At 42.5% G+C, this 26678-nt stretch overlaps 2 protein-coding genes across 2 annotated transcripts in view; both read right to left on the bottom strand.

Moving 5' to 3' along the window:
* Positions 1–14867, bottom strand: part of LOC148518962 (uncharacterized) — a 28446-nt gene extending 13579 nt beyond the window's left edge. Inside the window, exons 1-2 of the mRNA XM_088476803.1 lie at positions 14221–14867; positions 8299–8435 (exon numbers count right to left, since the gene is read on the bottom strand). Coding sequence (XP_088332929.1) covers positions 8299–8435; positions 14221–14867 — 784 coding nt within the window. The remainder of the gene's footprint in view (positions 1–8298; positions 8436–14220) is intronic.
* Positions 1–26678, bottom strand: part of CDYL2 (chromodomain Y like 2) — a 123236-nt gene that overhangs the window by 59397 nt on the left and 37161 nt on the right. The window lies entirely within an intron of this gene.

Here is a 26678-nt window from a genome sequence, read left to right as displayed (position 1 = left end):
CACTTCGCTACAACAGGAGAACACTTATTTTGCGGCTTTAATTTAAAAAGGCTGAAGAGATCAGGCCACAGTGATTCTGCAACAAATCACTGTATACAAGGGGCAATATTAGTCACAAATTACATGCCCTATATTTTATACATAAATACATACAGTAAATATATACTTCTGGGTCACCTCAGTCGTGCCGCCCAATTGGCAGCTACCCCTGTTCCCGCCCCTCTCTTCCTAGCCATCTTCCATCCCTTTCTACCAACACCTCCCCTTCCCTTTTCCCGGTCCTCTTCTCGCCAGTTGCTTCGGCACGTACACGTCATACACTCAGTGGGAGCTGTGGCACACGCCGTGCAGGTTTGAAGTGCAAGTACAACAGCCACAATCAGGTCATCGCACATGTAATTTAGATCAGGCTCCGATTATATTTAGACAGATATAGATAAATATTATATATGTAAAAATTATTTGGAGATTTAATGCGTTTCCCCCGCCTCCTCCTACTTATCAGCAGGATTACTATGGCGATAACACCTCATCAGTAGGGTAAAATTAACCTGTCTCACGACGGTCTAGACCCAGCTCATGTTCCCTATTAGTGGGTGAACAATCCAACGCTTGGTAAATTCTGCTTCACTATATATATATATAGAACGTGAAAAGGCTTTTAGCGCTACACTTAGGCAACAATCTCAGTGTAGCAGTGCAATCTAGTAACAGTAGTGCAATAATAACCAAGTGAAACAGTAATAAAGTATATAATCCCCAAATTGGGTAAATTGAAAAAAAAAACACTTCCCCAAAACTTGTTTATGAGTGGCTGCTTGTTCATCAGATAACAGATAGGTGGATCAGTATAAAAACCTGAAACAAAGTGGAGATAGACAAGCGCCTAACAAGGAGTTAGAATATATTTATGTCTGGGTTTGTATATATACCTCATCCCGTGAGACTTTGCTAGCACCTGTGTCCTTTTTTGCGAAAATGCATCTAAGTTGCAATGCGAAGTGACTAGGATGCACCAGGAGACTGTGCTGATAAATATGCTATGTGACACTTGTGCAGATGTGTCCAGATACATCTATCCTTCGTGCGTTACTAGTTGCGCTACACAACGCGGGAGCTCTGTGTGGCTTGATAGCGCTGATCGTTGTTTTTTGCGTGCAACTTTTTGCCTTCAAATGCATCTTATTTGCACAGCAATGCAAATAGAATGCACAAGAAGCTTCTGCTGATTAAAATGATATGCTGCATGCCTATATTGTGCTCGACTGCGAGTGTATCTGCATACTATGTTACAGTGGATGTGACAAGGGCATACCAAAATAACACCCAAAAACAAACCACTAGAGGGCGCATATAAAAATAAACTAAAATCTCCTTTTCCTAACTAATTAGTTGCAGATGTTCCACTCTCAAGGTATAAGATTTTTACAGATGTAACACAATAGTGTCCAGTTCCACCCAACAAGCCCACTTCATTAAACAATTTGTAAATTGTGAATCAGTATATTGCGTCTATGTTCTCGAATGTCCATGTACATTACAATATGTTGGAAAAACCACCAGGGCTATTAAAGCCAGATTCAGGGAACATAGATGCAATATAATCAACAAATTGCAAAGTTATAGTGTGTCTAGGCATTTCTCCTTAGTACATGGAGGCATTCCGATGGGCCTCAAGCAGTAGTTGAACATTACGAAGGAACAAAAAGAGGAGGAGATAGATTCAAGAAACTATGCTTGGGAGAATCATCTTGGATCTTCAAGGTAGACACTCTCCATCCGAAAGGTCTCAATCTATTTTTGGAATATTCCTGTTTAGATTAATTGAGAATATATTAGGAGCTACCAATCCAATTGATAAAATGTTTTTCTCCATTCAAACATTGTTTTCCATTCAGACGTATTGACAATATAGAGAGTTAATAGGGTGATTAGGGAGTGGGTTGTTGCAAGTGGACGTCTGTCCAGCATCATTTCCCATATCCCAAACAGTACACCCAGAATAATTTCCCTATGTTTATTTAGCACACTCAGGATAATTTCCCTATGTCTTCATGTCCATTATATGTATGCTATCTATCCCTGCCTTACTGAGATTAATCCAGCACTAATAGGGGTATTCAATATGGGAGCGATAACATCGTTTTTGCGTTAATATCGCACTTATGACGTCATTATCGCAGGTTTTACATTTACACCGTATTCAATTTCAAAGACTTATCGCAGTTTTGAAAAGTCTTTGATAAAAAACGGGGATAACTTTTCACCATTGAATAGGTGTCGAAAAAAAGTGCAGAATTGGGGTTTAGGGGTGCAGGCTTAAAAAAAAATAGCCTGCACCCCTGGGAATGACATTTAAAAAAAAACTGTCAAAAAAAGTTTAAAAAAAAAATAGGGACACCCCAAAAAATTAATTAAAAAATTGGGGTGAAAAAAAAAAAAATGGGAAAAAAATGATTAACAATAGGGAAATAGGTTCAGGGCTATTCTGCAAGTATGCGGCAGGTGTTTTCTAGAATAGAATTATAGCGGCAGGTGCACAAATGCAGAATTTTTAAAAACTTACTTTAGGGACATCAAAATATGTCCCTAAAGTACCCATTTTCATGTACCCCAAATTTCATGGGACCACTTAAAAAAACGAAAAAAAAAACCTAAGTGCTCTTCTGCATCACTTCTTCAATGTCGGGAAAAAACACCTGCTGCGGCTATTTAAATCCCCGACTTTCATTTAAAGGCTAAAATGGGGGTATCCATAGTGATCCCCCATGTTTTTACAACTTTAGGGGGGTCTTACAATTTTTTTAAGGAAAAATTCGTAACTTTACGCAAATACAACTTCGGAGGCTCCCGTTTTCGTTAATTTTATATTGAATACGGGGATAAGCGTGCGCGCGCCCAATACTTTAACGCAGGTAAAAACTCCGATATGAAACGTTAACTTCGACAGTGAAGTTAACGTTTCATATTGAATACCCCTCTAAGAGTAGCCACTTGGGATATCTGGTAATCTTGAGATGAACAAAGAAAAATAAAAATAAATAAAAAGATTAAGATAAATATGTATTCTTATATGAGCACAAGATTGTTGAATAAATATACAATATGTATTAGTAGATGCATGTGGTTTAGAAAGAGTAAAGCTGCATACACACACACAACGATTGAGTTAATGAACGATTTTAGTAAATTATTTTCTACCTTGAAAAAATTAACTAAAATCGTTTACTAAAGTTGTTCATTTACTATGTTCATTTAAATGTAATGAACGATTTTTATGAACTACAAACGATTTTTGCATATTAACTTAATGAAAATCGTTGAGTTGACAAGTCTGACTGAACTACAAACTACAAACGTGAATGCACATGAACAATAATCGTTCATCGTTTGACTCAGAAAGTGAACGATTTTTTCAAACGATTATAGTTAAACGATATCGTTTAACGATAATCGTTCAAAAAATCGTTGTGTGTGTATATGCACCTATAGAAAATGAACCACACTAATGATGGTCTAACAATAGAATTACAAATGAATTAAGGAAAACACTTTATAGAATTGAAATAAATGTTATTCATTATTTTTTATTATTATTTCATTATGTATATATATTTCTGTTGGTTATTATTTATTATTATTTCATTTTAATAAAAATATATATATTTTTTCTAGTAGTTTATTTTTATATGTATACTTATAGATTTATACACTCATGAATTTATATTTTTTTTATGTGTATATTTATATTCATATGTAATCACTCTCCAATATTAGTTATAGAGGTTGAAGATATTTAATGTGTATTTCTAAGAGTGGTTGTAGCATATTGCTATATAGGTAAAACTTCTCTGAATCGGTTAATAAGGGAATCTAACTAATTAAGAAAATCCAGCTGAATTTGATTCTAGAAATCAAATCCCTATTTAACCACTTAACTGACGAATTATTTTTCCAAAAACCGCTCCAAAATTGTCAGTTTCTTTTATGATTGAATTAGGTCACAAACATAATTTTAAACTTATCCATCACTATTTTATTTGAAAAAATTTTTTTTTTAAAACATAGTATAACATAAAAATAGCAATTTTTATGTTATACTGTAGTGATGGCCATTGATGGCTGTAGCATTGATGGTTCAACCATCGTTAGAAGCCATCAATTGTTTTGCGATTGGTCGAGGAGATCTGTCTAGACCACAGGTTCTCAAACTCGGTCCTCAGGACCCCAAACAGTGCATGTTTTGCAGGTCTCCTGACAGAATCACAATTGAAATACTTAGCTTCACCTGTGGATCTTTTAAAATGTGTCAGTGAGTAATGACTACACCTGTGCAGCTGCTGGGTGACCTGCAAAACATGAACTGTGTGGGGTCCTAAGGACAGAGTTTGAGAGCCACTGGTCTAGACCACAACTGCCGATGTTTCCGAAACATCAATTGAGAATTACCATCGATGGTGCAACAATGATGGCCACCAGCAATGACAAACCACTTGTTTTCAGCCAGACCATCGATGGTCTGCAAACCATCAATGGTCGGTTGCCATCCCTAATCAGAGGCTCTGCGATATCCATTGATATATATATATATAAATAAAACTGTTCCTGCTTACATGTGTATGTATATATATATATATATATATATATATATGTATATACATACATACACACATATATATGTGTGTGTGTATATATACTGTATGTATACAGTATATATATTTATACACATACATCATACACACTTGTATATACACACACACAAAAAAAAAAATATATATATATATATATATGTGTGTGTGTGTGTGTGTGTGTGTGTGTGTAATATATATATATATATACACACACACACACACATACATATAAACACACATATACACATTGTATGTCATTTATTATATGTATATTAAATGTTTTTTATGATTCAGAGAAGTTTTTGATGTGGATCATTCTGGCAAATTACATTACAGCAGCGCAACTAATATTTAGTTTTCTTTTTTCTCTGTTGTGCATGTCAGACTAGCAACTGACAATTAGGTTTTGCAGCGCTGTATATTGTGCAAAAGATTATTACTGAACACTATATTCTGCTTCTACAATTTATAATTATATGGTATATAGAGCGCCAGGTGTGACCTGGGGATTTCACTTCTTTGCTGTACCTCAGTTCGTATCGTGTTATAAGATTTTTACACCCTTATTCTAGGGTTCAAAGTTCGATTGTGTATCCTTATAGTGGATCTCAGAACCTCTTTACCCTATGTGTTTCGTCTCCTTATGAGACCCCTATCATCAGGGGTTGTCTCAATATTCAGTACATTGAAATAGGGTCATATAGTCACCAATGCTTGTCCATAGATTGGAGTGCTTTTCAATACAAGATTAGCATAAAACTTCCCACTTGTATATTAGGAGTGTTTGCAACTTGAGCCTGTCCATTGTAATGACGGAGAAAAGGATCTTGCACCTGGTAACTTTACCACTTGTCACAGGGATCAATGCTGTGACTCTGCAAGCTCTTACCGCCATCCAATCTGACTGGTAAGTCCATACACACCTACTAATCATTGACCCAATGTGCCGTGACTGGTGCCATAACTGGGCAGGCATTTACACGTACCCGCCTAGTTGAGCTGCCAGTCATTGGGGGCCTCTACAGCAAGTGTTTGGGCAGTCGGCTGACCGCCCATACACACAGCACGATGTGCAGATATATCTGTCATAAGCTGTGCTTCACAGCCGGCGCAATATGTCTGTGAACGATGTCGTTCACAGACACATCGTCTGTACACACTGGCCGACGGGCACACAATATATTGGTTTTTCTAATGAACGGCCGATATGTTGGCCAGTGTGTACACAGTATAACACCTTGTTTGGTGTTATGCTAAGGATCATACTAAGCAATACTCTGCGCATTTCACATTCGCCCTCACTTTATTATTAGTAGCACTTTGATCGGGTGTAGCCGTTTTTCACGGCTAAACCTGACCTCTATGGGCGCAATAACCGAGATAATTGCCATCAATTGAATAGCCACCCGCGATCTCCCGTCACTTTAGACGGGAGATCGGGTGCGCTAAAACAATTTAATTCCACCCAGTGAATTATTATAACAATAAAGTTTCAATACACTCCAAATAATGCAAAGCTAAACTTATAAAACTCCCAAAGACTACTGATGTATTAAAGGGAGGCTACAGAGCACATTTACATTTGATTGTTACACAACTGTTAAGCAATTTGAACATACACAACCAGACCCCAAATGGACTGGCCATAATTTATTACTCCAGAAAATGCCATTCCACTGCTCCAGTCTATTGGCACTGTGCTTTACACTAATTGAGGTAACCTTTACCATTGCACGCTGTGAGTTAAGTGAAGGCTGCTTATGTGTTAGACCTGTAAAAACTTGTCAGCCTGTCCTGGTACTTAAAATTAGAGGCTTGTGTGCATTTGTTCGGCCATGTAAGCGCATCTAGTGAACAGTTCTTGTGCCAACATTGCTTCTAGAGGCAGAGTGGAACTCAACAAGTTAGTGCTGCAACAGGGGACTGGTGACTTGCACACGCTACGAGCTCCAACACTCAGCAACCCATTACTGTGACAATATGTAGCCTACTATTTCACTTCACAAGAACAAAACGTTCAATGGACTGGGGAAACTCTAGCATAACAGCAATATGACAAACTAATTTAGGAAGGTGGTATCCTATAACAGTGCCACGATGATAGTCACTGAGCTCTTCAGTGCAACCCATTCTACTGCTATTGTTTGACAATGGCGATTCCATGCTCGACTTTATTCGTTACTGTAGCATAAGTGACCAAACACACTAATTAGAAGGATGTGCCCACACATTTTCGGCCGTGTAGTGCTTGCTAGAAACAAAACACTGTTGGCTAGATAGTGAACTGTTTTTGATTGCATTTTTGCTTCCTGTATTGTTGGGTGTAGGTAGACACTAGAACGATATCGGGATGATTTGGAGTATTGGAACGACAGATCGTCTAACACTGTCTAGTCTATACGCACAATTGTGCGATCCCACGGACGACAATCGGGATCGTCTGACCGTGATGCACGGTCAATCAAACGATATCGTGTGTGCAGCAGTGCATTTTAATGATGATCGTTCATTAAATCGCCTAGTGCAGAGGTTCCCAGATGTGGTCATCAAGGCTCCCCAACAGTTCAGGTTTTAGAAGTATCCATGGTTAAGCACAGGTGGCTAGATCAAATTGATTGAAGCACTAATTAAGTCACCTGTGGTCAAGCATGGATATCCTTAAAACCTGGACTGTTAAAGTGACTTGAGGACCGAGTTTGGGACCCTCTGGTCTAGTGTGTAACGGCAATCTGTGATACCGTTTGTCTGTGATAGATCGGGAAGTTAAATGCACATAAAAATACAATGTGTACGGTTTAATTTCTTGCAATAATTTTTATTTCTGAATCTGGTAACATAAAATATAAATATGTATGTTAAACGCCAGGGAGTACATGAAACGGAGACTGTGTGCAAGCAGACAACGACTTCAGCTAGTCTTCATTCTAGCACCCTGCACCTGTCGCAACCCGTACAGTTCCTCTATCTTGCCTGGGGTGTCGCTCTCTGCTCTGGTGCTTCTAGAACACTCAGCTGATGCAACAAACGGCTGAGATTCAGCAGTTTGTGTGCTAGTAGCACCAGAGCAGAGAGCGACACCCCAGACAGGAAAGTGGAACTGCACGTGTTTTAACAAGTGCAGGGTGCTAGAATTAACACAACTTTAGCCCATATAAAATTATTGCTAGGGGTCTACAAGCTGCAGTATAACATGATGAACTGGACCAAGTCATTCAGATAACTTTAAAAGAGCCCATGATGCACAAAAAATAAAATAATTACTGTTGTCACTCAGGGATATCTGATGCTACTGAGTTTATATATAAATGTAGGTGCATCAGCTACAGGGAGACCTTGTGTCAAGAAGCAGACCTCAATGTACAATATCATGCAATCTGTGGTAATTCTACTCCTTCTGCGGGATATGTATCAAGCCTTGGAGAGAGATTAAGCAGACAAGTTGCACAAATCAGCCAATCAGCTCATAACTGTCATTTATCTAGCACAGACTTTGAAATGACAATTAGGGGTAAATTTACTAAAGTGAGTTTTAAAAGTGATGTTGCCCATAGCAACCAATCAGATTCTACTTAGCATTTAACTAGCACCTTCTAGAATCTGATTGGATGCTATGGGCAACATCACTTTTAAAATGCAATTCTAAAAAATCTCACTTTAATAAATTTACCCCTTAGACACTGATTGGCAGTTTTGGGGATTTGCCCCACTTTTTCTCTCTCCAAGGCTTGATTAATCTCCCCTTCTGCCAGAGCCCCAATCTCCAGGATGATGACACAAAGCCTTTTTGGATAAATCATGTGCCTCCTATCAAACAGATTAAAAACACAACTTTAAAAATTAAACCTCCTCTTGGACAGAACCCATCTACAACTATATCTTCCTCCAACATTTAATATATATCTGCTATATAACAAACGGTTGTACAGAGCTAGCAAGTCTGGAAACGGAGACTGAGACAACAGATAGGTCAGCCTTTGCCAGGTATATGATTCGCCGTGAGCTTACTAATATTGGCCTCGCAAAGATTGGTGATCATACTGAGAACTACATCATCTTGAATCCACATTTAAAACTGCAGCTGAAGGGAAGAACTTAATCTGCTAATTAGGTAGCTGGGTCCCCAGCCAGCAAAACGTTTGCGGTCTGACCAGCACTTGGGAATGACTCAACTAGACGTACGGCAGCCCAGAAGTTATTGAAAAAGTCTACTTCAAGAGAGTAAGAAAATAAAAGGAACACACTCAATATTTTAACAAATTAGAAAATTCCCAAACGCATAACATAGCATATTATTAAATATAAAATCTTTGTTCTCGATTTGCTGTAGTCTAACAGGAAATAAAATTTGTTCTTCTTACTTCATCCCACAGGTCAATGAGGAAAGAAATAAAAATCCTAAAAAATTACACATCAGTTCAATAACGCTATGTGATCAAAGCAGAGAAACTCACATTTACCGCCGGCCAATCATAAGCGGCCAGCGTGGGAAAAAGTTTCTGATTGGGTGTCAGTGATGAGGAATCCTTGGAATGCCATGATTCCAGCCTAGCTGTTTGAAAACCTTTTGTTTTTTTTCACCAGATCTTAAACTTTATTAACTCCATTGAAAAGCCATTCAGATTGAATTATGCTAGAATGTATGCACAAAAGTTTAGAGTAGCATTCTGCACACAACAGAAAAGTACAATATTTTCAGTTGCAAAACGTGAAAATGTAATATATACTACCACGTTCAGTGTCACTGTACTGATGGTGTCCATTTTCAGTTCTAGAACAAATATTTTATTCTACGTTTTTAATAAAGGTAAATTATGGTTTGGGAAACCTCATCAATTAAACATTATCCCCCCCCTCCCTAATATAACATTATAATGGAGCAAGTCTAACTAGTCCCTCCAAAAGTCCCAATTTCATTTATCTCTAGCTACAACAGCATAGTGGGTCAAAATAAGCCGAAGAGGCGGATTCTGAGTCTAGTGCCTTTAGGTTTCTGCTTGTCCAGCTTATGCCTAAAACAGAACATACAGCACATCATTCATGTCCTGCTGATCATCTTCAACCACTGCCTATTCCTTCAAGTCCCTGGAAAGAGAATTTCATGGATTTTACTACACTTGTATATTATTATTATCCTTTATTTATATGGCGCCACAAGGGTTCCGCAGCGCCTTACAAAGTACAGAAACAAATGAGCACACAAGACAACAGTTATTAATAGTACAGACAATGCAGGACAAGTACATGATTTATAAACAATGCTGCATAACACCGAAATAAGCAGCAGGGTGTCAGTAACCAAATTTTAGGTGCCATTGTAAATTAAAGTAAAAGTAAGGCAAGAACAAACACGTGAGGGAAGAGGGCCCTGCTTGCGAGAGCTTACATGCTAAAGGGGAGGGTCAGACAAACGGGTGACACAAATGGGCTAGATAGTGAGGAAGGAACATAGAGTAGTGGGTTAGGATGAGCGCTGGAAAGCATTGAGGAAGAAATGGGTCTTGAGAGGCCATTTGAAGATTAAGAGCCAGGAAGCCAAGTGATGGAGGAATTTTGAACGAAGGCCATATCTGTGTGCGACTGAGTCTCCTAATCTATATAAGTACTACAATGCAGCGGCAGAATCTTTTTTTCCACGCCAAGTTCCCTTGTGCTTCGTATACAGGGTGAGTTGCACACAGATGTACAAGTGACACATATCATAGTAATTAGTGCAGTTTTCTGTTGCGTCCTAGTCGCATCGTATTGCGACTAATACACATTTTTGGCAAAGAAGACGCCCAGTGCTAGCAGAGCGGCACAGGACATGGCGGCTCACTAGCGCCAGGCATCTTGCGCTGCGTGGTGGCTTGTTGAGGCTAGATGTATGAGGACACATCTGTATTATCTTGATGAACGTTCATGGAAACCTGTCAATAGTGCACATGCCTTCACATTAATCCAGGTGTTTAATATCCAAATCCCAGCATATCTGGAGTGGCCTGGAAGTAATTTATTAAGAAGGGTGTACTGTCAAAAAACTGCCCCTATATTACACCCCTATAACATGGCTGCAAAATTATGGGCAGTTTTTGTAAACATCTAAACAGGAGGGGAGGTCTGCATGAGACCCGCATACTGGCAGGTGTTGACAGGGCTGTTCAAGACTTCTAATTTCATGGGCTAGGGGGTAGGTCATTGATGCTGTACTCATCTCAGCAGCTATAGAAATCCAGCAAAATGACTTCAGCATTGCCAGAATTCTGGATTCAATTACGCTCTGGACTGACTCCAAGTGTATCAAAATTTTGGCATTAACCATGACCTCCTTTCCTTCTCCAACAATTATGTCTCTTTACTGAACATTTGACTCTAATATTGATCTCGTCCTCTGATAAACCCATGGCACTCAAATGTACCAAATGTTCGGCATTAACCTTGACATTAATCTCTGACTATTTCCTGGCTTTTAAGAGCACCAAACCTCTGGAGTGAACAATTCCCATGCTTGTTGAAAACCCTTTGGCTTTCAAAAGGAAAGATGTATCAAACATTCGAGAGAGATAAAGTGAAGTTGTCCACAGCAACAAATTAGCTTCGAACATTAATTTATCTAGCACAGTCTATAAAATGACAGTTAAGCTGGTTACACATGGTACGATCTGCACAACCAACGATATCGCTGAACGATTTCCCTTGAACTTTTGTGTAGTGCAGGACAAACTAAATTGATGGTACACGCTGAAAGATATCTAGGATAGATATATTTCATTGATGTCATCCTGCCACATCTCTTAACATGCAAATCGTGATGAAATCGTCCAAATTGGCCTGTACGTATGGACGACCATAGATATCATTCTCGTCCATGTGGGAAAGTGCATCGTTGGTCGTTCACTGCATAAAAATTAACGATTTATCGTTGGCCGATATCGTTAATATTGTTCATAAAAATCGTATCGTGTGTACGCACCTTTAGAAGCGGATTGGTTGCTATGGGCAACTTCTCCACTTTATCTCTCTGGAAGGTTTAAATACATCTTAGTCCTCCATGTGTCCTGAACATTCAGTACTTACACTAGTTACTCCAGGCTAGTATAACCTACCTGCATAAGATCTACAAAAGTACAGAATTAATACCACTGATATGAGTAACTGATTCTCATGCGACTTCCAGACACATTGATTACTATACAAAAACAGCACAAACTAGTGGTAAGATTTAACAGGATTTTGGTACTTACCGATAAATCCCTTTCTCCGATTCCACAGGGGACACTGGAGGACTTCAAGGCAGTGGGGTATAGACGGTGCTGAGTGGAGCTGGCACTTTAAATTTAAATGAATTGAGACTAGCTCCTCCCCTCTATACCCCCTATAGGCCAGTATTAGAACCATGCCCAAGGGGAGCAGAGAAAAAAGATTGACAGAAGAGGAGGAGGCGAAAGTACACATAACAACTGAAAGGTGGAAAGAAAGTAACATAGAATGAAACAAGAGATGACAAACATGTCTCTAATATTCATAACATCACCCTAAACAAACATGTCGCCAACAGGCATAACAGGTGTGGCAGGAAGAACTGCGCAGGGTGGGCGTCCAGTGTCCCCTGTGGAATCAGAGAAAGGGATTTATCGTTAAGTACCAAAATCCTGTTTTCTCCTTCATCCACTAGGGGACACTGGAGGACTTCAAGACAGTGGGGACGTCCCAGAGCTCCCATCACGGGTGGGAAAGCGCTGAGAACCCTGCAAAACAGACCGACCATATTGCGCTGCAGAAGTCGCAAAGGTGTCAAATCTGTAAAACCGAACAAAAGTATGCCGGCCCGACCAAGTAGCTGCCCGGCATAGAGATTCCATAGAAACGCCTCGAGCAGCCGCCCACGAGGCACCCACTGAGTGAGTGGAATGTGCGGTAATGGAAGATGGAGGTTCCCTAGACGAGGCCATATACGCCTGTCGTATGGTCAGACGAATCCATCGAGCCAGTGTCTGTTTGGAAGCTGGCCAACCCGGACGAGCAGCATCATAGAAAACAAAGAGAGTATCTGTCTTGCGAACGGCTGCCGTCCTGTCTACATATATGCGAAGAGCTCTAACCACATCCAAGTATCTACAAGAAGGAGAATTCTGTGGAAGAACCGGAACCACAATAGGTTGATTGATGTGGAAGGCCGAAACCACCTTAGGCAGAAAATCCATTCTGGTGCGTAGCTCAGCTCTATCCTCATGAAATATCAAATATGGTGGACGACATGATAAAGCTCCAAGCTCCGACACCCTCCTGGCGGAAGCTAGAGAGAGCAGAAGTATCACCTTCCATGAAAGATACTTCAATTCCACCGACTCCAAAGGCTCGAACAGCGAAGACTGCAAGAAAGACAGGATGAAGTCCAAGTCCCATGGAGCTGTACGAGGAACAAAGGGTGGTTGTAATCCAACCACACCCTGCAGAAAAGTCTGCACGTCCGGTAATAAGGCCAATTTCTTTTGGAAGAACACCGAGAGTGCTGAAATTTGTGCCTTCAGAGATCCCAACCGAAGGCCTGTTGAGACCTGTTTGCAGAAAAAGCAGAAATCTGGGAAGACTGAACTCTGTAGAAGGCAGAACTCTACGTTCGCACCAGGTTACATATGCCTTCCAAATACGATGGTAATGCTTGGAAGTAACTTCCTTCCTGGCTCTAAGCATCATAGGAATCACCTTGGAAGGTATCCCTTTACGTCTTAAGATGGCCCTTTCAACAACCACGCCGTCAAATGTAGCTGCTTTAAGTTTGGGTAGAGTAAAGGACCCTGAAGGAGCAGATCCTCTCTGAGTGGTAAGGGCCACGGATTGTCTACCAACAGGAGCTGAATGTTGGAGTACCAAGCTCTGCGAGGCCAGTCCGGAGCCATCAGCAGGACCTTGGCCTGTTCTCTCTTGATGCGTTGAAGGATTCGAGGGAGAAGGGGAAATGGAGGAAATAGATAAATGAATTGGAACTGCCATGGTGTTGACAGTGCATCCACAGCCACCGCTTGTGGATCCCTTGTTCGAGAGCAGTAAAGGGGCAGTTGATGGTTCTGCCTGGATGCCATGAGGTCGACCTGCGGAAGACCCCACCGTTGGACCAGCTGTTGAAACACCTGTGGATGTAGAGCCCATTTTCCTGGATGTACATCCTGACGACTGAGGTAATCTGCCTCCCAATTTTCGATGCCCGGAATGAAGATTGCCGAAATCGACCTTGCGTAGCTTTCCGCCCAGATCAGAATCCTGCTGACTTCCTTCATGACCGCACGACTTCTGGTGCCTCCTTGTTTGTTTATGTATGCCACTGCTGTGGCATTGTCGGACTGGACCCTGACTGCTCGGCCCCTCAGAAAGTGAGCTGCTGTCCGTAATGCATAGAAAACTGCTCTTAATTCCAATATGTTGATTGGAAGACTCGTTTCCTGTGCTGTCCAGCGTCCCTGGAAGTGATGCTCTAGAATTACTGCCCCCCCAGCCTCTTAGACTTGCATCCGTGGTAAGAAGCGTCCAATCCCACTCCCCGAATCTCTTTCCCTCCGTAAGGTGAACTGAGTTTAGCCACCACAGTAGGGAAATCCGAGTCTTGGGTTGTAACCGGACTCTCTTGTGAAGAAACAGGTGGGATCCCGACCATTGTGATAGTAGATCTAGCTGAAAAGGTCTGGAGTGAAAACGACCGTACTGGACAGCCTCGAAGGCTGCCACCATCTTCCCCAGAAGTCGGATACATGCATGAACCGAAACCTGCCGACGTCGAAGGACCAACCTCACAATCTCCTGAATGGAAGTTATCTTGTCCTGGGGAAGGAACACCCGTTGAGACACGGTGTCCATGATCATTCCTAGAAACTGCAATCTCTGTGTCGGTTGCAGATGTGATTTGGGAAAATTCAGAATCCATCCATGACGAATGAGGAGGTTGTGCGTCACGGTGATGTCCTGTAACAGTTGATCCTTGGAATTCGCCTTCAGGAGCAGGTCGTCCAGGTACGGAATAATAGTGATTCCTTGTTTCCGAAGGAGACTCACCATCACAGCCATAACCTTTGTGAATACCCGTGGGGCCGAAGATAAGCCGAAGGGCAAGGCCTGAAACTGGAGATGTGAATCCCAAACTGCGAATCTCAGGAAAGCCTGGTGAGGTGGCCAAATGGGAATGTGCAGGTAGGCATCCTTGATATCTAGAGATACCATGAACTCGCCCTCCTCCAAGCCTGCAATTACTGACTGAAGAGACTCCATCTTGAACCGGAAGATCTGTAAGTATGGATTGAGATCCTTTAAGTTTAGAATGGGTCTGACCGAGCCGTCCGGCTTTGCTACGACAAAAAGACTGGAGTAAAATCCTTTTCCCCTCTGATGACTGGGGACTTGGATTACCACTTTCATGGACAGAAGCCTGTCTATTGCTTTCTCTAAGACGACACTTCTGGCAAACCTGTGGTAAAAAAACGATTCGGGGGTTGCAGTTGGAAATCTAGCTTGTAGCCCCAAATTATTATATCTCGGACCCAAGCGTCCGCACAGGTTTCCATCCAGACCTCTCTGAAGTCCCGAAGACGCGCTCCCACTCTGGGGTCCCCCAGGTGAGAGGGAAGCCCGTCATGCACTGGGTTTAGAAGTGGACTTAATTTCCTGTAGACTCGAGCCTCTGGTGGCTGCGGTTCTACCAAACCTCTGGTACCACGAGACGTTGATGATCCTCTGAAACGACCACGTGAACGACCCAGGGCCCGAAAGGACCGAAACGAAGGTCCTGAGTAAGATAGTCTAGGTGGAGGAGCTGCAGATGGTAGAAAAGTGGATTTACCTCCAGTAGCCTGAGATATCCATTTATCTAGTTCTGCCCCGAATAGTACATGTCCAGTGAAAGGAAGTGCTTCCACAGCCTTTTTGGATTCCGCGTCAGCCTGCCAAGTTTTGAGCCACAGCGCCCGCCGTGCTGAAATTGCCAGAGCTGAAGTTCTGGAGGCAATAGAACAAACATCCTTAGACGCCTCCCCAAGGTAAGCTGCCGCTTCACCTATATGTTCTGCTAACGGAATGAGTTCCTCCATAGGTAGTTGATCCTTCATTCCGTCCGCCAATTGCTTAGCCCAAATTTCGATAGCCTTGTTAGTCCAGCAGCTAACTATCGCTGGACGAAGAGTCACCCCTGCAGCGGTGTAAATGGACTTAAGAGTGCTCTCCAGTCTCCGATCGGACATGTCCTTTAAAGACGTGACTCCAGGAACAGGGAGCGTAGTCTTTTTTGACAATCGCGATACAGATGAATCTACCATAGGGGGAGTTTCGCAAGCCTTTCTATTATCTGCTGGAAAAGGGTAAAAAGATAATAAACGCCGGGACATCTGAAACTTTTTATCTGGATGTTCCCAGGCTGTCGTTAGAAGGGAATCCAGCTCTTCCGATATAGGAAAAGCCGCAGCTTGTCTTTGTTTCTTAAGAAAGAAAGACTGCTTTGCAGGACCTGAGTCCTCTTCCTGTATGTGCAATACATGTCGTATTGCAGCAATCAAGGCTTCTATTCCCTCTGATACCTGTTCAGGATCAGACTCCAGAGGCTCTTTAGGCGAATCTGGGGCATATTCACCCTCTTCTAATTCGGGCATATCCTCCTCCTCCTCTGGGTCATCCCAATGGAGGACTGAGGGTAACAATCTCTTTTTAGAGACCTGCGGAGCGGACGCCATTGTCTTGGCTTTGGAAATCCCCTTCATAGAAACAGCTAGGGTCTCGCCCATGCTGGTTCCTCTGTAGCAGCTGACCTATAAGCCTCTCTTTCTCTGCGAGAAGCCTCTAGTTCAGCCGAGAGAGAGGACATAACAGATGTAACCTGCGTCCAAGACAGTGGTTCTGACATCTCTGCAGATTGCTGATCCGTATAACAACAGTCACACAATCTGGAGGTAGATGACTGTCCCTGTGTAAATTTTACTCCACACTTTTTGCAGGTAAATAACTTTTGCGAAGCCTTAGACCTGCCAGTCATGCTACATACAGACCTCACACAAAACACAAAGAGGTTAAGTGACAGGGTAAGAAAAACAGTATCCTGGGCTACAGAGAGATTGGAGACAGTCACACTTGCCCACCACAGCGCTCCTAGCAGTTCCAGACTTTTCGCCTGTTTTCCAGGCGGAAAAGTATCGCGCACGTGCCCGCTATTCCCGTATTCAATTCCAAAGTAGGCGAAATCGGGAACAGGTGAGTCTTGGATCGGTGAAAAAATACGTGAATTTTCGGGAAATAATTGTAGGACCCCCTAAAGATGTCCAGACCTCGGGGATCACTATGGGTACCCCCGTTTTTGGCTGCAGAAGAAATTCAGCTTTTTAAATAGATGTAGCAGGTGGTTATTTTTTCCGACATTGAAGAAGTGATGCAGAAGAGCACTTGGGTGTTTTTTTTTTAGTTTTTAAAAGTGATCCCATCAAATTTGGGGTACATGAAAATGTAGGTAAGCATGTTTTTAAGTCCCTAAAGGTAATTTTAAAAATTTTTCAAAATTACAGCTGCCGCTACTCTGCGCAATGAAAAAAACACCTGCCACATACTTGGGAACCCCACCAAGATTAATTTCGTTAGTTTGGCATTTTGTTTCCCTATTTTTATTTTTCACCCCAAAATTTTTTAAAACATTTTTGGGGTGTCCAGATTTTTTTTACATCTTTTTTTTGCACATTTTGTTTTAAGGGGGCATTCCCAAGGGTGCAGGCTATTTCTTTTAAGCCTGCACCTCTAATCCCCAAATCTGGACTTTTTTTTCACCGCTATAAGTAATTGAAAAATTATCCCTGTTTTATTAAAATGACCCTTCACCCCATTTACGAAAAAAAACGTGAATTTTCGGGAAATGCCTGGGACCCCCCTAAAGATGTCCAGTCATGGGGGATCACTATGGGTACCCCCATTTGTGCCTGCTGAAGGAAGTCGGGGTTTATAATAACCGCGCAAGGTGCAATTCTGCGGCTATGAAGAAGTGGTAAAAAATAGTACTTAGATTTTTTTGGAGGGGAAAATAGCTACTCCTATCAAATTTGGGGTACATGAAAATGGTGGTAAGCATTTTTTTAAATCCCTAAAGTTATTTTGAAAAATCTGCAAAATTGCACCTGCCGCTTGTCCCCGCAATGAAGAAAACACCTGGCGCATACATGGGGACCCAACCTGAATTAATTTAGGTAGGTTGGCACTTTGTTCCCCTATTTATTTATTTTTTACCCCCAAAATGAAACAATTTTTTTTGGGTGGCCCGAATATTTTTTAACTTTTTTTGACGCAGTTTACCTTTAGGGGACTGTCTTAAGGCTGCACGAGGTTCCTGCAATGTTGTACCCCAAAACCGCAATTCTGCACTTTTTCCGCCTGCTATTCATAGGCAAAACTTTTTCGCATATTACATTGCATTGACTTTCCGCCTAGGCGAAAAGTCTTCCAAATTGAATACGGAGGAAACTCAAAACAGGCGAAAATGACGTCATCGGCGAAAAAGTATCGCGGATCTGGACTTTTTGCCTCAAATTGAATACGGGCCATAAGTGGTTATAGTTGGATTTAATGGCGCTGTCAATTGACAGCGGGAACTTTTTCGGGGCTATTCAGCATCGCGCTGAATTGAATCGCCCCCATGGTCTCTTCCTGGGAAATCAGTTCACCATCAGAAATTTCAAGAATCATTTTTTAGGTTTTAAGGTATGTTCTTTTTGCAGCACAAAGCTCAACGAGATCTTTGTTGCAGAGCCGAGACTTACAGTATATAAATATTTTTTTTTCTCCTGGCTATTTAGATTCATTTTGATCACTACGATACATCATATACCTAATTTGTTATCTTTTACATTAGTTGCATATTTCATGAGATATCGTTACACATTTATGTACCTATTTTACGACATAAAAATACCAGATAAAGTAATATGACACCACTTTCCTGGCACATGTCATCATCTCCTTCACAATGCAATAGCTTTTCACTTTATTCTAGACTGCTAGCCACACTCCATACAGGACATTAGAATTGGCAGATGTTCATACAATGAAAGGATTCATGAATTGCTTTTAGAATATGTAGAGCTTCAAACTGCTTTTAATTATCCAAGATTCGTAGTGACAGATACTATAATTTCTATTTCAGTTACTGATAACTAAGGACCCCCCATTTAACAACAACAATCCTTATTATCAGCAGCATATTTCATTTAGTATTGCAGTGATAAAAAATGCCATGCACACGGCACTTTAATATGGCAGGGACTCGGCAAAGCCTGGAAGGCAGTGCTGAAGCCCGGAAAGGCTGTTGCTGGTTCCCCTATTGTCAGCAATGGGGACCGTTGTGCTTTTGCCATCTATAGAAGGTACAGTGATAAGCAGCAGTGAGCTAAGCTTACCACTGCTCGTTGAATACTGAAAGAAGGACGGAACCCCTTTAGCATGGGGTTATGTCTTGTTAAATGGGGTTCTGATTTAAATATCAGTCAGTGAAGTCAAAGAGGCAGACTCAAGTCAATGAGATGAACCACTGCCGCGATGTCGGCTGCACACAATATCCGCCATATGTGAGATACACTCAACATCACAAGTTTTCCTGCGCACCTCTATGGGGTGAAAGAAAAAACGTGGAATGTTGCGTTCCTGAAACAACACATTGTTACCTTCCCGTTCATTTGAATCGGCCCCAAAAAGTGCGAGTGTGTAAATCCTAAGATGCCAGATAGATGCACAATAAGATTAACAGAGGAGCGTGGCCGGCCAGGCACGAGGAGATAGGGAAAGTACATAGGAGCCTGGACATTATGTGAGCTTCTGCTGCCGCTATACACATCTACTGTATGCAAGGCATTTTTCATATTTGTAGATTTAACGTCAGCTCCCCAAATTGTTTTAAAAAGTGGTCTCCTGTGGTGACAGAGGCATCTCTGCTGACAAGGACAAAAATAAACAGAATATTTTGAAACTGCACAATCCTGCGCACACCAAAATACACTTATGGGTAAATTTATTAAAGGCTGGTCTTGTGTTTTTGGTCGATTTTCCGTCGACTGTACAAACTCACCAATACCACATATTTACTAAAGGAAAAACAGACTGAAACCCCAACTTTAGAGCATCGAACCAACAATCAAAACGTTTACATAAAGGACTATACAAACCAGAGATTTACGAATGGTCAGTTTTGAAACCGACCAAAACCCGATGGCAAACCCGCCCAAACAATAGACAAGTTTGGGAAAAGCGCTGCACAGATCACTATAATCTGTGCAGGCTTTGTTAGGTTAAATGTAATTAAAAGGTTAATAAAAATAAAAAAAAAATGAGTGCCCTTCCATTCCATAATCAGCCCCGTGCCTCTCACCCAGGACTGGTACTGGAAAATAGGGGGAAAAAACAGCATGGGATTCCCTTAATTTTCCAGTAACCAGCACCAGGCTGAACATTTCGTGGGGGTAATGCTATGGCAGAGGACATGCAGTGTGGAGTCCACCTGCCAACACATTAACCAGCCCCTAACTGGCCAGCCCAAGGTTGGAATTCCAGAAAGAAAATGCCCCCCCACCAGCTTTACAAGCGGACTACAGGTACCAGCAAGTCTGCCACGGCACTTGTGGATCAACAGGTCTGCTCTGGCACCTGTGGAATAAGAGCAAGCATGCCTGGACATTAAGGGCACGCTGGTACTTCTAGTCCACCTGTAAAGAAAATATTCAAATAAAACCAGGACTCGCACACCATATGTTTTAATCTTTTATTTAGAAAAATAAAATAAATCATAAAATCGCCAAACCGTGGATCAGATCCTATTCTGTCCATGTGCATTCTGTCAGTTTTGTTCTAACAGCTCAAAACAGACTGCATTTAGAGCTGTAAACATCCATCGGGTTTCAATTGAAGCAGAAGTTAGTACATTATTTAGACATCAAAACAACGTTGATGTCCGTCAATTTTGGTTTGGAACCAAAACCGATCGTTTGTAAATGTACCACTTAATTTCACTATAATTTTGCTCCTCCACATTGGACAGACGTTTGGGAGAATAACAAGTCACGTTTATTGTCATTTGAATTAGTTATGCTATCTATCCACTTTAATTTTATTTGAGTTTGTTTCTATACTTTGAATACATGCTGATCTACTCACCCAGATGGAATGTCACGAGACGCCTGAATTTCAGGGAGTTCAACCTGACTGACGGTACAGCAGGTAACCCACTCTGATCTTGAACTCTATCCTAGTGAAGTGGGCAGACGGGAGCCATTAGGACACATGTCACCATGCCCTCTACACATTTGCCACTTGGACCTCTTCTCTGGAATTAGAGGATAGGTCTCAAAGTCGTCAAATATGTTTGAATAATTGCTGTAGCACAAATAAATCCTATCCTCTTTCCCAGAGAAAATAACGTAATTTATGGAGTTATTCTTTAACATACAACACTTGTAGCTTGATGTAGCTACTACCTTGCTTTAATTGGTGCAATCAGTGGTGGTTCCAAGGGTGGGCAAGCAGGGCTATTGCCCGAGGCGCTGCGGCCTGAGGGTGCGGCCATAGTCACCTCCCTGGCGCCATCTAATTTGACGGTGCCCAGTCACTCTTGCCCACCGATATATGTAAGCTGTGGAGGCCGTGGTACCATATTTACAAACGGCCGTGGCGCCATGGTTGCTGCTATTTCCTAGTTGGAGAAAGGACCTCTGTGACGTAACCATCACGTGACCGCTGCAGGAGGCTTGACCGCTCCTGCGTTACCATCCACTAGGGCACAGAGGGGGAATAAATATTTGTGGCGAGCGTAGCGAGCCACCATGCCCGAAGCGTGGCGAGTCCCCCGTTACTATCCCCGCCCCTCCCCTTTTCAGGCCGGGTCTCGTGGTTGTGATGTCACAGGTCCATCTGCGCTGTATAGTCTAGTCCTAACCGTGGCGCCATACCACTTGGAGGCCAAGTCTCCCATAATGCTGGGCGTGACCACGCCACGTGATGATGTCGCGCATATCATTCTGGGTGCAGCAGCAAGGGGGGGACCCGCATTCACAAGGTAAGACTTAGGCAAACGGCTCCCTCAACCCTGGCGCATCCTGTGCAGCGCGCCTCGCAATTACTATTTCCTCTAGGTTTGTTTTTTTGTTGCCCATGGCCACACCCCTGATCAGGCCATGCCCCCTGAGCTCGGGGCACCAAAGGAAACTCGCCCTGAGCTCCACAAACTCTAGAACCGGCCCTAGGTGCAGTTCGCATAAAGGGGGTCATTCAGACCCACTCGCGAGCAAAGGACGCTCGCAAGCGGGTCGATGTTGCCCCACTGCGCATGCACACGACGGAGGGAGCTCCGTCGTGCGCATGCGCGAGACCCGGATAGCGACGGGCTCTCTGTCGCTCCGGGTCTCGCACCAAAGGGGGCATGCTGTCGATGTTGATTGACAGCACGCCCCCTTTGGTGGGCGTGCCGGGGGCGTGGCTGCCAGACGGAGGCGTTCCCATGGGAAAGCCTACTGTCTGAAGCCGGCCCCACTGACATCACTAGTGATGTCAGTGGGAGGGATTTTGGCTCTGATAGAGCCAAAATCACTCCTGGGCTTGCGGTAGCGAGACCCTACCGCAGGGTCTCGTCGCAAGCCCGATGGTCGCGATGGTCATAGACCATCGCGACCATCTTTTTGACCGCTCGCATATGCTGTGGGTGGTCACCCACAGCTACGCGAGCGGCCAGGAGGCCGCTCCATTTTCAGGTAGGAGGGCCCTGATTCAGAGCGAGCGCTCTGGTCAGAGCGTTCAGCTCTGAATCAGGCCCAAAGTGCTTTGTTTTATCGGACGTAACATTTCAGTGAAGATTTGCCATGTTTTATTTTTCAAATGTCTTCATTTTATGGCTGTTATTCGCAGCAGATACACAATTGAACAATTGTGTCCTAATACATGGGCGTGTATCTCTGTAGTCATCCTGTCACAGTTTTTTGTGCAAGGGACATTGCTAATACCTATCATCAAGTAAACCACATTTTGCTCAGAGTAAGGTTGTTCTTACTGTATATGTGAATTACTTATCAGAACTGTACTGAACAAATGCAGTAAAATAATAATTGGAATGTATTCTATTTTATGTCTACTGCACTTTTCCATCAGAGATGTTACATGCCTGCCTTTAGATGTTCCTTGGTTTTGTATTGTGCTGCAAACTTTTGTAATAACCAATGTATAATAAACTCAATATTTTCAAATGCAGGTTTTACAGTTCCCTGACAGTAGCCTGCGGCTGCCAACATTCGAAAACAATAAAAGTGTAAATGCAAGTGCGCTTAATAATGAAAAAGCAAAAGAAATAAAATGAGCAGCAATCAGTAATATTTAGGAAACCTGTAAACAAAGAGCAAAAGGAAAAAACTATTTTCCAGCTTTCCAGCCTTGTGTCTATATCATCAGACAGAAATGTTTACTTCCATCATCCTTGGATATGAAGCAGCACCGCTGTGCTCTCTGCATTAGATGCAAACGTCTCCAGAGGACAGTAATGTCATATCATTGGGTTAGAAAACAAAACAAACTAGGCCCGTATTCAATTTGGAGCGAAAAGCCGAGAACGGCAAAAAGAGTTTCGCCGATGACGTCATTTCGCCTGGGCGGGAAAAGTATCGCCGTATTCAATTTCAAAGACTTTCCTCCTAGGCGGAAAGTCAATGCAATGTAATAGGCGAAAAAGTTTTGCGTATGAATAGCAGGCGGAAAAAAGTGCAGAATTGGGGTTTTGGGGTGCAACGTTTCGGGAACCCCCGTGCAGCCTTCAGACAGTCCCCCAAAGGTAAACTGCATCAAATTTAAAAAAAAAACTTAAGAACACCCTAAAAAAATCACATTCAAATTGGGGGCGAAAAAAAAATGTTGGGGGACAAAGTTAAAAACTAGCGAACTAGACTCCAGGGGGGTACCCAAGTATGCCCAGGTGTTTTTTTTCATTGCAGGTGCTTGCGGCAGGTGGATTTTTCATGATCTTTTAAACTTTACCAGCTTTAAAGTATGCTGCCCCCCATTTTCATGTACCCCAAATTTGCTGGGATAAGTTATTTTCTACAAAAAAAACTGAATAATATTCTTCACCACTTATACAAAAACGCTATCTAGCAGCTATTGAGCCCGTTTAAAAACACCAAATTCCTTCAGCAAACCAAATCGAAGTTAACCATAGCTAACCCCCATGTCAGAGCAGCTTTTGGGGGGTGCCAGGCTGATTTCCCCAAATCTGACATGACTTTCTGCTTGTTTAAGTTTCGCCGGGTCCCGTTTTCGCCTACTTTCAAATTGATTACGTGGGCACACGCGCTATACTTTTCCGCCTGCAAAACAGGTGAAAAGTCCAGGAGGCGGAAAATTATCGCGGGTCCGCTCAAATTGAATACGGCTCCTAGCCTGATGATATAAACACGTGGCTGAAAAGAAGAGGAAGATACATAAAAATTAAGTAAATTAGCAAAACTTTTCTCCAGTAGAAGGTGTATGAATTGATTTTGCTTTTCTGTACAGTGATTTTACTTTATTAAGCCTGATTTGACAGTCACAGTTTCAGCAAATATTTAAATATATGAACTGTAAAATGAAACTGGATGTAGTTGGCACCCTGGCGGTCAGAATCCTGGCACCAGAATCCCGACGGTGAGTATTAGGGTTAGGCTGCGGGAGGGAAGGGTTAGGCTTGGGGGATGTAGGATTAGGGTCCCTTACCAAATTCTGTTGAGATTCTGACTGTCGGTATTCTGATCGTCGGCATCCTGTGCCCAACCCAATGAAACTGTGTTCGGTATACTTTATTTTATAGGTCATATAGGGTTTTCTTTTCAACCTTTTAAGAGTTGATTATATGGTCCCATCTATATATGCTCCTAGAGAGAGTAAATAATTGCAACCTGATAATACCACCCTGGTTGCTTAACGGCAGGTATATAATTAACCAAGTATCATTGACCCATGCGAAGTTAAAGTGGTGGAGAGATGGGTGTGAGTATACTGGTAACGCTAGGTTGAGTGCGTGTACGAGTACTAGGACCAGATAGATTACACATGATGAATTATATGGAAGAGTCCATAGCTCAGTATGGATGGCGATATGAGCAGCAGATGTGTTAAGGTGTTGCACGTATATTCTTGTATGGTACAGGGGATGAGAAGTATTGTGAGTGTTAATGAAGAGTGATCATCAAGACATAATTAGAGACCTGAGCGTTGCCCTGCGTCTGCAGATTACTGCAGACACCCACTATAGGAGAGAGCAGAAATCACCATTATGGGAAGTAGGTATGCTGCCATGGGAGATAGGGATGGTGCGGGGATTATGGTGGTAGAGTGGAACAGAGCAGCGGACAGAGGGGGCAAGGCACAGTGGGATGGGGTGGAGCAGTGGGCAGACTGAAGTGACCTGGCATATGCTTGTTCCCTTTACTAGAAATATAATAGAGATACAGATGAAACCTTAGTTGTTATGGGCAACACCAATGACACTTATGATAGTGCAGTTCTTAAGGGTATGGAATCCAGAGGCTGACGGGATAGTACTCAGGAGTGTAGCTAAAGTTCACTACACAGTATCAAGTGGAAGTTAATGATAGCAATGATTAGAGACAAACCACGGTCACATACATGGTAGCAGAGGTAAAATAGCAGTGGGCAGAGACAAGCCAGGGTCTCGTACACAGTAGTGGAGACAGATAATAATAGTAGTAGTTAGAAACAATAAGAGATCTGGTACACATCAAAGAGGAAGGTAATGGTAGCAGTGGTCAAAGACAAGTAGAGGTCTGGTACACAGTAGCAGAGGGAGAGGGAGAGAGAGATTGATTAAATCCCTGGTTTAGGGTCTGGGTGTTCATTTGGGCTAATCTCTTGAACCACTGGGTGGATTATGATGGGATTTCCACTATTCTATACAGCATTGGTCGAAGAAGGTTTAGGTGTATGAACCATTCATCTGTGACAAAAGGAAGCCAGGCAGTCATGATTTTAGTGAAGCCAAGTCACTGAAAAAAAAATTGCACCATAGGAGCTGGCCAGAATGCTGAAACAGACAGTGAGAGCCAATCAGAGATAGCAATGTGCCCTGCTTAGAAGCAGCCTAGAGAGGAGTGTCAGGGTCTGAGCAGGGTCACATCTGCGGCATACAGAGAGTAAAGGTGCATACACACATAACGATGTTAGTAACCAACGATTTTAGTCAACGATTTTGGTCCAGATTTTCCCTTGAAAAAGTGAACCAAAATAGTTTATAAAAATCGTTAGTTACTAAATTAATGAACGATTGTCATGAACAATGAACGATTTTTTAATCATTCATTCATTCAGTGAATGGCCATCGTTCATTCTGCACAACATGTTTTTCTAAACAAAAATCGTTTGTTGTACAGTCAGAATGAACTACAAGCGTGAACACGCATGAACAATTATCGTTCACCTTAAAAAGATGAACGATTTTATAAACGATTTAACCATAACGATGTCGCTATAGTGAAATCGTTCAAAAAAATCGGTGTGTGTACACACCTTTAGAGACAGCCTCCAACGAACCCATGAAGATGCCCTGATGCAGACACAGTAGCCAGGAAGAAGCCAGGGGAGGCATAGCTATCGGAAATTAAAAAAAGAAAACCCATCAGAACACCATAGAACGATGGTGGCAAACATCAGACTGCCACCAACAAATGGTAAAAACACTACCATCAGGAAAACAAACACATTGATGGTTAGTAACCATAAGATTCAGATGTCCATCCCTACGCTGAACCTGTAGGTGGACTTCGGCCACCACTCCTCCACCGTTAAGTGCTCCCTCTCCAGCGCGATGTTCCCACTCAGCCGCACACCCTCGGACAACAGGAGGCACCTCCCATGGAAGCCAGCGCTATTCTCGGACAGAGGCACCATGTCGTGGAAGCTCAACAGAAAGCCCAGGAAATACAGGGTACATTGTGCAAAGAGGATATTGCTTATCGCCATGTTCAGCAGCCAGGGAGGAGTGAGCATAGAGGCAGCGGAAATATGCACAGGTGCCCCAGCCCCGGGGACATGCTGCTGATA

Source organism: Taudactylus pleione, unplaced genomic scaffold (genome assembly GCF_031769625.1).
Source record: "Taudactylus pleione unplaced genomic scaffold, aTauple2 ptg000195l, whole genome shotgun sequence".
Classification (NCBI taxonomy): domain Eukaryota; kingdom Metazoa; phylum Chordata; class Amphibia; order Anura; family Myobatrachidae; genus Taudactylus; species Taudactylus pleione.
This window is presented reverse-complemented; position numbering and strand designations above follow the sequence as displayed.